Here is a 16,499-nt window from a genome sequence, read left to right as displayed (position 1 = left end):
ATCCTTATACGTTCAACATTATAAGCTACAGCAAAGAGCCATGAAAAAACTGAAGAGGCTCCCATTTTCTAAGCTGTATCAGCTGATGTTTTATCTTCTCTGCCCCCTCCTCAGTCCATCCATCTCTCTCTCTCTGGCCGTGCAGGCAGGCACAGACTGTTCTAATGTTAGTCCTACTTACTGATGTGACCCACGCTCATACACACTCTGGACTTTTCAAGCTCTGAGCTGCCAGTTCCTTTCTTGTTTCTTTCATTTTCTGTTGATTTGCTCACTCTGTCTTGAGAGCTTGAGAGGAGTAATCATGAGGACCCATAGATGAGGACTGCTGGAAGGTATGTTTCACGTCTGTTTTGCTTTTAATGCAATCATAATCATTTCTCACTGATTAGCTTAAATAAGCTATGGTCGTTGTTTGTGCTCATTCAATATTTAGGACTTCGTTAGACAGAACAATTGTTTTCTTTACAGCAGTCGTTCATACTAAACATATACAGCTGATACCATTTAATTTGTAAATCTATGGTTTTGATACATTTTCTTTTGGATATTATTTCTATTCTAGGTCTTTAGAACAAACCTTTTTAACCAGATATAAAAATATCTATTTTTTTTGTTTACAGATTTCATTCAATTTTCTGTATTAGGAGAAGTGCACATCCAGCATGCACAATTTGATCCTCTTTTCACTGATAAAGCGGATGTTGTTCTCAGCTCTGATTTATTATCTAATGGTGTAGACAGTTTAATCCTTGATAGTATAATGCAACAAATGTGATGGACAAAAAAGAGAAAGATAGATAGATAGATTATTAAGATAGATAGATAGATAGATAGATAGATAGATAGATAGATAGATAGATGATACAGTGTATTGCATGTAGGATATGGACAATAAAATATTTTAGAATTTTACATTAAATATATATAAGCTTATATTATTCTTGTGTGACAGTATTATATCTATTAATATTATAGAGCCTGTAATAATTGTATAACCTGTAATAATATTATAAAGCATTACGAAAAATATATTTTTTTTTATAAAAACTTACATAAATATTTACAATAATGTTTTTATTAATTTCCAGGATCTTTGAAATGCACTTACAGACATTTTCTATGAGTTAAATATTTTTGAGCTGATCATAACATTAATATTGTGACAACAACTTCCATAAATATTTAATGATTTTATTAATTTCCATGAATTTTCCATGATTTTTTTGTAATAACACTAAAATATAATTTTATAGAGATTTCATTCATATTTCTAGTCAATTAAATATTGTTGTGCTTAATTTTATTTAGCACATTTAGCATATTTAATTTTAAATTAAATATATATAAGCTAGCCTGTAATAATGTAAAAAATATATTTCATTATGTATTTTCTAATAATAATAATAATACATTTTATATATATATATACATATATATATATATATATAATGCATATTGTAGGACCATAAAATGTGTTAGAATTTTATATTAAATATATTTACAAGCTTGTGTTATTTTTGTGACAGTATTATATCTCTTAATATTATAGGGCCAATAATTACAATTAAAACATATTTTATATATTTTGCATTTTAAAAAAATAATTATACATTACAATAATACAATATATATATATTGTAGGAACATTATACAAATTTATATTAAATGTATACTTATAAGCTATACTAAATATATATGTGACAGTATTATATCTATTAATCTTACAGTGCTATTAATAATAATTAAAACATATATAATATATTAAGCATTTTTTAATAATAATAGTACATTACAATAATACAATATAATAATACATTGTATGTATATATATATATATATATATATAATATTATATTTTGCATGAATATTAAACATTGTAGAACCATAAAATTAAAAAAATATTAACAATATAGAGCTAATAATAATAATTAAATAATATATTGTGTATTTTATAATAATAATAATAATAGTACATTACAATAATACATAATATATATATATATATATATATATATATATATATATATATGAAATGTTACATTTTGCATGAATATTAAACATTGTAGGACCATAAAATATTTTTTAATTTTATATAAAATGCATATTTATAAGCATATGTTATTTTTCTGACAGTACTAGAGCAATGAATATTAGAGATATATAATTATATATTATAATATTGTAGAAAATAATTATATATAAATATAAATATAAATCACACACACACACACACACACACACACACAAACATAACACATTATCTTTTGACCTAATAATATAAATACTATTAAAAATACCACATATATAGTCTAAATCACTGAAAATATACTTTGTAAGTAACCTCACAATGCATGCCTTTAGTTTTTCACTTGGCTTTTTGCTCTCACAACAAGCAATGGGCCTCTGGGCAGCTTTCATACAAAGTACTCTCTTTTACTCTTTCTTTGCCTTCTGAAAACTCAAATCCATTTTAGTTCTGTGAATTTTTTTGACCTCATGATGTAATATAAGTTCAGCTTTTGCAGGGCATTAATTTAACATTTTAATCGTAGTCAATTTGTTAGTAATGTCATGCAGAAATCTGTACCAGCATAACATGCATCATAGCACCCATCAGTCTTCATTCTTCCTTCCAACAGTGTTTGTTACACCAGACTGCAACAACTACACCAATTCCGAGTGAATTCAACCAATCTCGTAGAGGATTCATCATGATTAATTTGGCTTAGACCAGTGGATGTTCCTCCAAAGATCTGCTCAGGAACTGTTACAACAGAGTTTGGAGGACAATGCAGTCCAGAATGAACGTTATAAGTAAGATCCTCAACTTTTTTTAGCATGCTCAACCTTCTCAACTCTCAGTTTCCTAACCCTCTCAATGTTCTCTAGTTTCCTCAGGTCTCTTGATGACTCTTCTGTGCTTCTGTGGAACATCTACAAGTTGTCCATCAGGCTGTTCCTGCAACGTGAACCGCACAGACTGCAGTGACCTTAACCAGCTGGCTTCCTTAGACTCCATCCTGAACCAGCTTCCCTTTGACACAAGCTACCTCAACCTCTCAAATAACAACTTCACCACTGTGGAACCTGGGAGTTTTTCCAATTTTAGCATCCTGCTACATCTAGACCTCTCCAGAAACCTTCTCTCCACCATCAACCCTGGGTGTTTATCCAACCTCAGCAGTTTGCTTCATCTAGACCTTTCCAGAAACCTTCTCTCCAGTCTTTCTCCTTCAAGCTTCTCCCACTTGAATAACCTGGAGGTCCTGGATCTCTCCGAAAACCTCCTTGCGAGGCTCCCCGTTAATTTGTTCTCTGGCCTCGGCAGCCTAAGAGAACTGGTGCTAAGAGACGACAGGCTTAAGGAACTGAATCCAGATCAGTTCAAAGGCCTGACTGAGCTAAGGCGTCTAGATCTTTCCTTTAACAGTCTCAGTTCTGTGCCCACACACCTATTGGATGGGCTCCAGAACCTAGTGTGGCTCTCGCTTATGGGTAACAAGCTGCGAACTCTGCAGCAGACTTCACTTGAGCCAGCGACCGCTCTACAGCACCTTCTGCTGGAGGGAAACCCATGGAATTGCAACTGCAATTTAATTTCACTCAAGCATTGGCTGGAATGGATTACATATACAGGTGAGAGAGGTCATAGTATATTGGTTATTGGCTGATTTAGACAGATTTTAGAGATTTAAAGTCACAACGTAATGGATGTAGCAATAGGGCCTGTCTGTATTGTGATGTAAATGAAAATGAAATTGATTATTAAAAAAAGCATAATGGGATGTGATTTTATGTTTCGGTTATTGATTGAAAGAGGCGGGTCTGAATGCGAGGTGCAGTCAGTTGTAATAAAGGGACAGTTTAATGGACTAAACGATTAGAGAAATCTGCCATACATCACCAGAATGAAGTCTGTTGTTTCACAGGATGATCGAGTTACTGATGCCGACTTTAATTTGCAAGCTCATTTACTCTGTTTTTACATTTAGATTACCTTCGCCACCATTTAACGTTCACAAAAACACCAATAATTCAATAACCCTGTTAATTGCAATCTTCAGCACATCTCAAAATGAACACCCATTTTCACAGTGTAAAGTATAATGCTGTGATATGTTAATTATGTTATGATGTATAAATCTACTTGTAGCATTTCAAACTATTTTTTCCTTTTTTTCTTACTTTTTGTTTTTTAAAAATGGTCCAATAATTAATGTTCAATAGATTAATAATTTATAACACACATTTGTCTTTAAAAAAAAGCATTTTTATCAGGCTCCTATGTATAGGTTTTCTATGTGTGTATATATATATATATATTCATATATTCATCATAAAATAATAAATTATGAATTAATAATATATAAATTCATATTTTTTATTGCTTTATTATAGAGAAATCTATCTATCTATCTATAAACGTATAATCTTTTTATTATTTATTTTTTACTATTTGATTTTAAATTTATTATTTATATTCATATTTATATTAATTTAGAATATTATACATTTTAATATATATTTATATTTTCTTTTTTTTTGCTGGTCCAATAATCAATGTTTAATGACTACAATATACATGCTATTAATCCTAAATGAGTAATAAATAATATGTAAATATTTAGATATGTGTGTGTATATAAACTAATCATAAAATAAGAAATGATGAATTAATAATATACAAACTCATCTTTTTTATTATTTTATTATAGACGAATATCTATCTATCAATCTATCTATAAATTAATAATCTTTTATCATTTTTCACTATTTTATTTTATTTTAATATATATTTATTTACATATTCTTTCTTTCTTAATATTTTAATAAATTTTAATAAGTAAATATTTAGATGTCTGTGTACATAATTATTTGTGTGTGTGTATATATATATATATATAATAAAATAATATTTATTATTATATAATAAATTATAAAATAAATTATGAATTAATAATATATAAATTCATCTTTTTTTATTATTTTTTTACTGTTTTATATTTTATTTATTTAGACTAAATAATATAGAATACTGACCATTTATCCATTTGTTTATCATTAACAGTTTAAACATGAAATTACTTATCAGTTGGTATTTTATTTTATATTCAATAAAATCTATACATTAAAAGATACTCTACATACATATTTAACATAGACCAATGCATTTAACCCTTTTTTATTTTGAATTTATATTTGAATATTTTAAATTACATTTCAGTTTCTTTTTTTTTTTTTTTATAATAATAATACTTTTTTTTCTTATTTTGATAGGACAGTTATTAGACAGGAAAAAAAAAAGGGGGGGGCGGGGTAGGGGCTGGGAAAGATCAACTAGCCAGGACACAAACCCTGGACGCCCGAAGCACAACACGCTACATGTGCTGCCCACAAGGCTATTAGCACCAGCGACTAATTTTCAGTCTCCACAAAAGTTTTATGTCTTTTTCTTTTATCCTTCCATAGGTGGCAGTGTAGATTCCGCCAACTGCTCCTTGCCTGCTAATTTGCATGGTAAGGATCTTCGCACTATCCCTATGGAGATGTTCAGACACTGTTACCCCCTCTATCTCGAGACCAGGAACCCATCTGCTGCCGATGGCCATCAAGTACCACCCGGGTCGGCAGGTGACTGCATGCGTCAGCGCTACCGGACTGTGAGTGTGCGCCGAGCGACTGCCACGGTGGTGGTAGCTGGGGTGGTGTGTGGCGTGGTGTGTGTGATGATGGTGGTAACGGCCACCTATGGCTGCATCTATGCAATGCTGATGGCTCACGAACAGCAGCAGCTGATAGAGGGAAACAGCCAGCAACAACAGCCGCTGATGGTGGCAAAGGAACCAGAGCAGGATGAAAAGGAGGATCTGATGCCGACTATCGGAAAGGGAGCAGAGGCCAAAGAGTGTGTAGGGTGGATGGCATTTCCTCCAGAAGTGTGTGTTTAAAGCATATGAGGAACCTACAGTTTATCATTGATGTACATAGATTTATAAATGTTTGTTTGGGAGCGACAGTTAGAGAGCAAATTATCCAGTGTAGTTCAGGAGCAATTACAGATTTTACAAACTGGTTCAAAAAGACTCAAAAAGATTTAAAAAAATGTAATAGTCAAAGATGAGTAGTAACTGATTACATGTAATCTGGATTACATAATCAGATTCCAAAAATTAAGTACTTGTAATTAGATTGTTAAATTTTTTAAAATTCTCATAATTAGACTACAGTCATTTTTTTATTGATTACTTGATTACATATTATTCACAAAATAGCAATTAATTACAGTGCCTTGCAAAAGTACTCATTTTGTTATGTTGCAGCTTTATATTAAACTGCTTTAAATCACTTTCCACATCAATCTACACTCCATACACCATAATGACAAAGCACAAAACAGGTTTATAACAAATTTATTAGAAATAAAGAACTGAAATTATTCCATTGCATAAGTATTCAGTATTCTGGGACACTTAAAATTAAGCTCAGGAGCACTCAAATTGCTTGTAGATGTTACTGCACTTCGAGTAGAGTTAACCTGTGGCAAATTCATTTGAATGAGTATGATTTGGAAAGGTGCACACCTCTCAGAAAAGGTCTAACAGCTGAAAATGCACATCAGAGCAAAAACAAAGCCCTGAGGTCATATTAACTGCCTGTAGAGCTCAGAAACAGTTTGCGTCAAGGCACAGATCTAGGGAAGAGTTCAGAAAAAAAATTCTGCTGCACTGAAGGTTCACAAAAACATGTAGCCTCCATTATCCATATGAAAGATGCCTGGAACAACTAGGACTCTTCCTAGAGCTGGCCTCCTGGCCAAACTGAGCAACTGATGGAGAAGAGCTTTGGTCAGACTGGTGATCAAGAAGCTGATGGTCACTCTAGTTGAGCTCCATGATCATATATGCAAATGGAAGAAACTTACAGAAGGACAAACATCACTGCAACACTCCACCAATCTGGGCTTTATGGCAGTGTGGGCAAACTCAATCATCTCCTCAGTGAAGACACATGAAAACACACTTGGATTTTGCAAAAAAAGCACCCAATGGACCCTCAGACTGTGAGAAACAAGATTCTCTGGTCTGACGAAGCTCAATTCCAAGCTTCATGTTTGAAAGGGAACCGAGCACTGCTCATCACTTGCGATGTAGCATCCCAAAAGTAAAGTATGGAGGTAGCAGCCTCATGCTGTGGGGCTGTTTTTCACTGGCAGGGACTGAGGGACTTGTCAGCGTAGAAGAAATGCTCAATGCACCAAAATATTGAGATAGCCTTCATAAAAACCCAGTCCAGGGCATTCAGATACCTCAGACTGGGCAGAAGGTTCACCTTCCAACAGGACAGTGACCCTAAGTACACAGCAAGAGTGGCTTACAGACAATTCTGTGAATGTCCTTGAGTGGCCCAGCCAGAGCCTAGGCTTGAACCCAATCAAATATTTCTGAAGAACCCTGAAAATGCCTGCCAGCCCCCATAATTGCCAAATGCAAGATGTGCAGAGCTTGTCGCATCATACCCAAAATGACTTAAGGCTGTAAAGGTGTTTTAGTTAAGTACAAAGTTAGGGGTGTGAATACTTATGCAATGCTCATATTTCAGTGTTTTATTTTTAATCAATTTGCAAAGTTGTCACAAATCTGTTTTTTGCTTTGTCATTATGGTGTATGGCGTGTAAATTGATGTGGAAAAAATTAATTTAAAGCAGTTAAACATAAGGCTGCAATATAACATAAAACATGAAAAAAAAAATGAGGGGTATGAATACTTTTGCAAGGTACTTTTTCTAATTTATTGATTCTCCCTAGTTCCTTTTTTTTTTATCTTTTAAATGTTTCTTTCTTAAACAGCCTACTTCTTTTATACACTCAGAAAGACCAGTCACTAGTCAGATGGCTACAACAGTAGTCTAAAAGTAATGTAAAAGTAGTCCGGACTACAATTTGCAAATAATCTACCCAGCTCTGTCTCTAGTTTTTAAGTAGATTTATGGAACATAACAAGAAAATACTAATCAGGATTTCATATAATCTTCTATTATTTACTATGAATTCTCCTAACAAACTTTGTGTTTGATTTCTTATAGCTGCAATCAATCAGTTGTTCATTAGCATATTAGACAGTATATTTTTCTAAAATTGAGAAACAAAATAACATTTTAAATGTATATCTATGTTTAATATGTGTGTCTACATTAGAGATGCAGCAGTATTAACATTCTGTTTGATAATTATGATAAATAAGTTATTATTTTCATGTTATTAAAATTCTATTATTTAAAAGACAATAAAATGCAAAAAAAATAACAATTTAAAATTTAACAAGGCATTATAGTGCACAATGTGAAAAATGGATATTCTTTTTCAGATTTGCTAAAGATCATATTTAAAAGTGTTATTCAGTTATTAGTGTTTTTAAACAATTAAATATTTAATATCAGCCCACAAAATTCTAATATGGTCCCAAACTAATGCATCCCACTCCATTTTGTATAATTATTAATGTGCTGAATGATCACAAAATTATATGGTGAATGTAAAACCAGATTTGAGCACACAAACAATGGCAGACCTCTTACCTCCAGCAACAGCTGTTCTTTTCCCTTCGGTAACTGTCACAGATGTTACCGCCACAAAGGTGTTCTTCCCTGTTGGACAGAGGTCATAGGATACTGTAACTGATAAAACACATGTTAACAGTGACATTGCGACAAATCCATTTCACAACGAGTATTTAAGCACCTTTGTTTATATCATCATGTGGGACATAGAAGAAGAATTGACCAGGTTTGTTCTCAGCTGCCAGGCGATACCAAATTGGAAAGTGGTCCACTGTGAAGAGGTTCTCTTTGTCCACTAGGGTCAAGAACTTCCTTTGGAGAAAGACCAAAATCTCTCAGTTTCTTATTGTTTCACTAGCATATTTCAGAAAATAAAATCTGAAAATGTTATCAAATGTTTGTTCTTTATCTCAAATCATGCTAAAAATGTATTTTAGCTAGTTCAGTGATCAGTGTTCAGTGACTAATATTCATTATATATACATGCAGTTAAATTAATCATACAAATTGTAATTAATCTTAATTAAAAATATTTCTGGTAAACTTTGTCATACATACACTACCAGTCAAAAGTTTTTGAACAGTAAGATTTTTAATGTTTTTCAAAGAAGTCTCTTCTGCTCACCAAGCCTGCATTTATTTGAAAGTACAGCAAAAACAGTAAAATATTTTTTTTCACTATTTAAAATAACTTTTATATTTGAATATATTTTAAAATGTAATTTATTCCTGTGATTTCAAAGTTAAATTTTTTTAGCATCATTACTCCAGTCACATGATCCTTCAGAAAAATCAAAAACTTTTGACTGGTAGTATATATATATATTTTTTCACTCACTTTCCAACACGTTTCTCAGTTCCTGCATATCTGATCACACGCATGAGCCCAGAGCGGGTTCCCAGGAAAGCCGACTCCATGCCTTCATCTACACTATATGGAGATAAGGGCAAAGAAAGAATGACTATAAACACTCACTCTTTTTTTCCCCAAAATGTTCTTCAAAATAAAAGAGTGACACACATAAAAGTCTGTCTTTGTGTTGGTGCTTAATGCACAGCATACAGAGATTAAAAAAAGCCTCTTACCCGGGGGCGGTTAGCGTTAGCGCTGTCCAGTAGGCCTCCAGTGGTGCTGTTACCACTGCATCGAACAGAACTTGCTGAAGAAGTATCTCGTCACCTGATGCAACAATAAAACCTTTACTTTAAAAACAGCATACGGTTATTTTTTAAATAAACTGTGTGCCTTTGAACATGATAAAATGTGTTAAACAGTGTTGTAACCATTAGCCAAATTAGCCATAGTATAATAAACATGTTAAAATCAGAGGATTAACATAACTTCTTGTTTACAGCATGTGTCATCGGCATAGAAAATGCTGTAAGATGTAAATACAGTTGAGGAAAACTCACACTCCAAGTCTGGCTCTTTCCCAGTCAGGTATCGGACCACAGCCTGGAGCTGACTGAGCTTACGGTGATGTGGGTCAATATCTGTTTCACAGTACGTCCTGAGTAGGTAAACCAAAGACGAAGCAAGATAAAGATTTTAGGGACCTTTTGTCCTGCCAGTGTTCAGAAGAATATGTCGGCCTGTTCAGTTTTCATATATTTTCAGCTCAAATCGACAGTACTTACCATTCATTTGCTATAGTGAGGTCTGGCTGCTGAAGGTCATGAAGACCTAAATAAAGCAGAAAGTGGTGAGTAGCTATGAGGCAGCTCATTATCTGGTAATAACGCAGATAAATACTTTTCAGTGTGTGTTGACAATTTCTTAAATGGGTGTTTGTTCAGCTTTTTATTGCATTTTTATTTCAGTCGAGAAATTATGTTTTTTTGAGGAAAACATTTCTGGAATTATCTCCATGTAGTGGACTTCAATGGTGCCTGTGAGTTTGAACGTCCAAAATGCAGTTTAAATGCAGCTTCAATGGGCTCTAAACATTCCCAGCCGAGGAAGTAGGGTCTTATCTAGCAAAACGATCTGTCATTTTCTAAAAAAAATAAAAATGTATATACTTTTTAACCTCAAATGCTCGTCTTGTCTAGCTCTGCGATGCACATGCATACTCTGTGTAATCCGGGTCAATAGAGTTAGGGTATGTCGAAAAACTCCCATCTCATTTTCTCCTCCAACTTCAAAATCATCCTATATTGGTGCAGAAGTACCAACTCAGTGTTTACAAAGTGAACATGCTAAGAAGGTCAAACGCCCTTTACAAAAAAGGTAAAACAGTGATGTAGGACGATTTTGAAGTTGGAGGAAAAAATGAGATGAGAATTTTCCGACATGCCCTAACTGTATTGACCCGTATTACACAGAGTACGCATGTGCATCACAGAGCTAGACAAGATGAGCATTTGAGGTTAAAAAGTATATAATTTTTTTATTTTTAGAAAATGACTAATCGTTTTGCTAGATAAGACCCTTCTTCCTCTGCTGGGATTGTTTAGAGCCCTTTAAAGCTGCTTTGAAACTGCATTTTGGACGTTCAAACTCGCAGACATCATTAAAGTCCACTATATGGAGATAATTATTTGATAACTGTTTGATAATTGAAATGTTTTCTTCAAAAAACATAACTTCTTTATGACTGAAGAAAGAAAGACACGAACATCTTGGATTACAACAGGGTGAGTACATTATCTGTACATTTTTGTTCTGGAAGTGAACTACTCCTTTAAATCATTTTGGTATATGAAGGAAACTTCTGTAAGAGCATTCATTTTGGCTACGGTAAAACTGATTGCACTACAAGCTAGTGTGTTCATAATTAAGATAATACATTAAAATATTATGGTAAGACACACCAATTTGCAAAATCAAGCAGCAAAACGAGAATAAAAATAGCTGGACGTGGATGCGGCCGGAAGCCAAACCCATAAAATTTACAAATGGCTGTGCCCGCTCTTATGGGAAAAAAGGTGGATAATGTATCAATTTAATCAAGTCGCAGACTCAGATTATCAGTCATAAACAGAAAAAATATAACCATAAAAATATAAATGATTAAATCTGAGATCTATAATTATTTAAACAAAGAGTGAAATATAAATATTTCCATATTTTATATTGATATTGACATCAATTCATACAAGATTGTTCTGCCCACCAATTGTGAAACATTACAACTTAAAATATCTTTGTTTTCATTACTCCAGTCTTCAATGTCACATGATCCTATAAATCATTCTAATATGCTGATTTGCTGCTCAAAAAACATTATTATTGTTATTTTTAATGTTGAAAACAAGCGTTCTGCATAATATTTTTGTGGAAACCTTGACCCATTTTTTCAGGATGTTTTTTTTGAAATAGAACATTATATATATTTTTATTTTCTCTTTTGAACAATATGTCCTTGGTGAATAAAAGTATTCATTTCCTTTTTTAAAAAAACTTGTACTCTAACTGAAGGTTACTGTCTCATTTTCACCACCTGTGTACCACATGAGCTATTAATCATACAGTAAACTCACCCTCCTCCACAGAAACATTCCCAAAGAACATGTACTGCCCATGACCTCTTGTGAGCACCATCCCAAAGCTGAAAGCACATCATAAATATGCATTAAAGACATCCTATGAAGGTCAACTGAAGACATTGTTACAGAAAATATCTAAAGAGAAGGGTAAAATCCTCTACAATAAAATGTTTTTCAATAAGCTATTTCAACACAGTGGTTATAAAGGAGATATTTTATTTTAAGTAAGTAGGAAGCATATCAAACCTAAATGGAGTTTCATTGATGGTTGTGTAGAAATAATCATTTTTGAGGAACATAGGCCTTTTCTGGGGAATAAAATGAAAAATACAGTCAAAAAGGCAGATTTAAGTTATTGGTTATTGCTCAATATCCCTATATTTAAAGGATATATCTCACAAAATCGATCAAGAACATAGATTATATATATATAATGCAATATGTAATGAGAATATATAGGCAAATGTGCTTAAAAGGACACATTCTTGTAAGGACTTTGTATGATTCACCCAAAACGAGTCGTTTAATATTATAACAAAAAAAAAGATGGCTGATGCAATAACACACTCACCCCTTTATCCACAGCTGCTCTCACATCTAAAGTCAGAGTACCAGTTTCTCCCTTCACCATGGCTGTTCTTAACTGCACAGACAGGGAAGGACATCATTAGGATTTTTCTGACCCTTAAAACCATGGGCATACTTACAGGAAGTAAGTGTATATACTGTATGTGGAGAACTCACACTGTCCTCAGTGTCCTCCCACTCAGCCTCTGACAGATCCACACTGTTGTAGTTGGGCTTGGGTTTCAACTTCTTCCCATCACTATACTGTTACAAAAATAGAGAAAAACCAGCAAGAGGGATGACAAATCAATATCACTCTATTATATGGACTATAGTCTATCTAGAGGAGCAGATGTTTGAGTGATTGAGACAGTAAGAAGATTCAGATGGACTCACCAGTGGTCTTAAATCAGGATGTGCCAGGATGTATCCATTGTTTGTGATGAGGAAGGCGTAACCATGTGCCCCAAGCTATAAAATTAAAATAAGGTAAATTGACATCTGTGCAATAACGTTTGATTATTTATACCGTTATGTATTAAAATAAAGGGATAGTTAACCAAAAAATAAAGATTCTGTCATTAATTACTTGTGTAGTTCCAAACCGTAAGACAGCGTTCGTAAAGATCTTGTAAAATAACATTTCAGGACTTTTAAGGACTTTTCATGCACTACTTCTTTGATTTTCAAGGACTTCAATCAGAGATCTCACTTATGTCTTCTACTTCAAATTCAAAAAAAAAAAAAAGAGAAATAGATAAAAATATACTAATAAAAAATGGCAAAAAATAAAGTGATGCATGCACATGCAATGTATTACTAAATTATTAAAGTATACTACACTTTTACTATAGTAAAACCACGGTTACTTTTTTTAAGGGATATGTATTTGTGTATACTTTATACCTTTTTTCCTTGTTTTGTTTTTATAACTGTACTGCCTTAATGGTTTGATGTTTTCTACTGTTTAAGAAAAAGGGTTAGCAAAATCCTGATGTGCAAACCCGCACCGAAGTCCCGATCTAAATCAAATAAAGCAAAAGATTTGCAAATCTGCTCTGAAGTTCCGATCTAAATCAAATGATTTGCAATCTGCACTCCAAAGTCCAAATCTAAATCAAATGATTCTGAAACAAATGTTTTGTGATACGCAATTTAAAGTCCTGATCTGAAACAAATGTTTGGAAATACGTGATCAGACTGGAGCGCTTCGAAACAGTGAATCATTTTATGATGCAATGGTTTAACAGATTCTGAGTTTCGAAAAGCTCTGTCACACCCATCACTGTGCTTTTTAAAATTGTAACAGGCTATGTTTAAATTCGAAAATGAATGGCTCTTTTAATTTGATCTGGTTTTTGCTAGTGAATCGCTTCACGATCCATGCTCCATTCTGATCGCTTGATATCAATGATCAAAGTCACGAGTTTCAAACAATCAGAGAGGTTCCAGTGTAAATGACTCAGTTCGCTATATGCACACGGTGGTGATGACAGTCAGCTAAAATCTCAGCAAGTTAAGTTTCAAGTACAAATTTAAGTATTTTAAGCACTTTAAGCACCTTGTACAAACCCTGGTAAGACCTTAATTCATCTTCACAACACAAATTAAGATAATATTGATGAAATCCGAGAGCTTTCTGACCCTGTATAGACAGAAACGCAACTACCACGTTCAAGGCCCAGAAAGGTAGTAAGGGCATCATTAAAATTGAGCTACCAGAATACTTTTGGAAAGCTCTCAGATTTCATCAAAAATATCTTAATTTGTGTTCTGAAGATGAATTAAGGTCTTACTGGTTTGGAACGAAATAAGGGTGAGTAATTATTGAGAGAATTTTCATTTTTGGGTGAACTATTCCTTTAAATTGTAAAATATTTATACTTCATAGTAGCATTTGTTAAACTGCCTTTCATTTAAGATGATTTATTTTAAAATATATATTGCAGTATTTTTAAAATTTGAAATACTTTATGCTATTGAGAATTTGAATGTAAATGTGTACAAAAGTAACAAAAATAATGCAAATACTTACACAATATATATTTAATATAAAACTCTAAAATATTTTATGGTCTGAAAATATGCTATATTAATGCAAAATATACCATGTATATGTTCCATATTTATATATTTATGTTCATATTTATATGTGTGTCTGCTAATTTGTGGTATAAATATATTCTGAAAAATGCTTCAACCTGAAGTTGGCAGTGATTTCTTTTTTTACCTTATACTTTTTTTACCTTATATCTCGGGGCAAGTTTCATGACCTCCAGCAGGGGGACGTCAGTTCCCACCACTCCCAGCAGAATGCCATGTGAAAGTGTTTCTTTCTTCTTACTGAACACTGGCATGGCCACTGACGTCATGAGCAGAAGACTGTGAGCTTTGCTTTTGAACAGCTACAGGAGATATTTGAAAAATTTAATATCTAATGTGCTAAAGTCAACATGAAATGAAAAACCTATTTACTCTCCAAATGCATGTTCTTGGTCTCATCATTCCCACATTTTATGATCAAAACAATTCCAGAGGAATAAAATAAACTTCATGTTTAGCTTAGTAATACATCAAATTATAGCAGTAAAATGGACTGAAAACTACATTTCATGTGAAAGCTCCAGGTCATCAAATGTCCAGCACAAATGTGATAAATGATGATAAACAGCAGGGGGAGTCCTAAACCAAGAAGTCTTGGTATGCTGACCGGATAACAACTACATCACACTCCGAGCACAGGCTAAATATCTAAAGTCTTCTATCTACACATCCTAAAGTACACTGGCATGTGTTTTACTGTTTCTAAGAGTTACCTCCTTGGTGTTAGGAAGCTGTGTGATAGAGAAGATTATGGCGATGAACGGAAAAGAATCACATTAGTACAGAAACAGTTACATATGAGTAAACAGCACAACAAAATCACATTAAAATGCTTTGAAATCAAACAAGCACAGTTGGAAATGAGTGTTGGAAATGAATTTATGAAATGTGAATTCTGTATTATCAGATGTTCAGAATGGTATAATCCCACACTCACCACACTGTCCATATAAGCCTCGGTCCATATGATGTCATGGTCATGGTTGATGACCATCGGTCGACTGAGAACATGAAGATACTCCATGACATTCTCCTGTACGTCAGCCAGTGTTGAGATGTGAGTATAGTAACCTGTAAATATACAATACTAGCATAAGATTACTGCATATTTTCCTGTTGTGAATAGATGCCATAAAGAGCTCAGTAAACTGGAGCTTTCAAGCTTCCAAAAAACACAAAAGCACAATAAAAGTAACATAAAAGTGGTCCATGACTTTATTTACTATCTTCTACAGTGGTAAGATAGCTTTGTGTGAGATGCAGACTACAATTAAATGCGAAAATCTTCACCTCAGAAAATGAATAAGGGTTTATTTTATGTTTATGTATTATATTTTATGAATGATCCAATCTGAATGTTTCATTAGTGAATCAAATTGATCTATTTCTTGAGTTCGACTCCCTATTTTGATGATCCAGTTGTAGCGGTTAAAGGCTCACTGGAAGGGGAAGATTATTGACTTAAATTTCTGTTCCTCACAAAAACTATAAGGCTTCAGAACACTTGAAATACAGCACAAGTCATTTTTCACTTTTATGGTACCTCTGCGTCCTTTTATGAAGGGTGAATGGTTCAATCTTTTGCTTTAGAGAAGCAAGAAAAAATATAGCTGCAAGCACCGATTACTGGGGGTTCAAGTGCTTAAGGCATTTAAGTGTAAAAGGAAAAAGATATTACATATTATTTAGCAAGGCTGTACCAACCTAAATCAATGATTAAAAAAAGCATTTTTGCCAAATCCAGGTCATTTATCATAGAAAAACAGTCCTTTTTAACTAT

General features: G+C 33.2%; 2 protein-coding genes across 3 annotated transcripts in view; one reads left to right on the top strand and one right to left on the bottom strand.

Moving 5' to 3' along the window:
* The window catches only part of cacna2d4b (calcium channel, voltage-dependent, alpha 2/delta subunit 4b), a 48,480-nt gene that overhangs the window by 10,277 nt on the left and 21,704 nt on the right, over positions 1 to 16,499 (bottom strand). Inside the window, exons 13-26 of the mRNA XM_051099809.1 lie at positions 15,657 to 15,790; positions 15,433 to 15,450; positions 14,863 to 15,021; positions 13,013 to 13,087; positions 12,794 to 12,880; positions 12,621 to 12,692; positions 12,296 to 12,357; positions 12,044 to 12,111; positions 10,199 to 10,244; positions 9,974 to 10,071; positions 9,647 to 9,740; positions 9,399 to 9,491; positions 8,742 to 8,872; positions 8,579 to 8,647 (exon numbers count right to left, since the gene is read on the bottom strand). Of these exons, the coding sequence (XP_050955766.1) occupies positions 8,579 to 8,647; positions 8,742 to 8,872; positions 9,399 to 9,491; positions 9,647 to 9,740; positions 9,974 to 10,071; positions 10,199 to 10,244; positions 12,044 to 12,111; positions 12,296 to 12,357; positions 12,621 to 12,692; positions 12,794 to 12,880; positions 13,013 to 13,087; positions 14,863 to 15,021; positions 15,433 to 15,450; positions 15,657 to 15,790 (1,206 nt within the window). The remainder of the gene's footprint in view (positions 1 to 8,578; positions 8,648 to 8,741; positions 8,873 to 9,398; positions 9,492 to 9,646; positions 9,741 to 9,973; positions 10,072 to 10,198; positions 10,245 to 12,043; positions 12,112 to 12,295; positions 12,358 to 12,620; positions 12,693 to 12,793; positions 12,881 to 13,012; positions 13,088 to 14,862; positions 15,022 to 15,432; positions 15,451 to 15,656; positions 15,791 to 16,499) is intronic.
* On the top strand, positions 27 to 8,488 carry lrtm2b (leucine-rich repeats and transmembrane domains 2b). Of its 2 annotated transcripts, XM_051099806.1 has the most exons (4): positions 27 to 335; positions 2,643 to 2,817; positions 2,893 to 3,639; positions 5,473 to 8,488. In XM_051099806.1, exons 2-4 carry the CDS (start codon positions 2,793 to 2,795, stop codon positions 5,949 to 5,951), a joined length of 1,251 nt encoding a protein of 416 aa, XP_050955763.1. In that variant the 5' UTR covers positions 27 to 335; positions 2,643 to 2,792; the 3' UTR covers positions 5,952 to 8,488. The 2 variants fall into 2 exon arrangements, with proteins under 2 accessions (XP_050955763.1, XP_050955764.1); XM_051099807.1 differs by lacking the exon at positions 27 to 335 and having other exon boundaries at positions 2,198 to 2,817.

Source organism: Labeo rohita, chromosome 25, assembly GCF_022985175.1.
Source record: "Labeo rohita strain BAU-BD-2019 chromosome 25, IGBB_LRoh.1.0, whole genome shotgun sequence".
NCBI lineage: Eukaryota > Metazoa > Chordata > Actinopteri > Cypriniformes > Cyprinidae > Labeo > Labeo rohita.
Note: the sequence above shows the minus strand (reverse complement) of the source record. Positions and strands in the feature narration are given on the sequence as shown.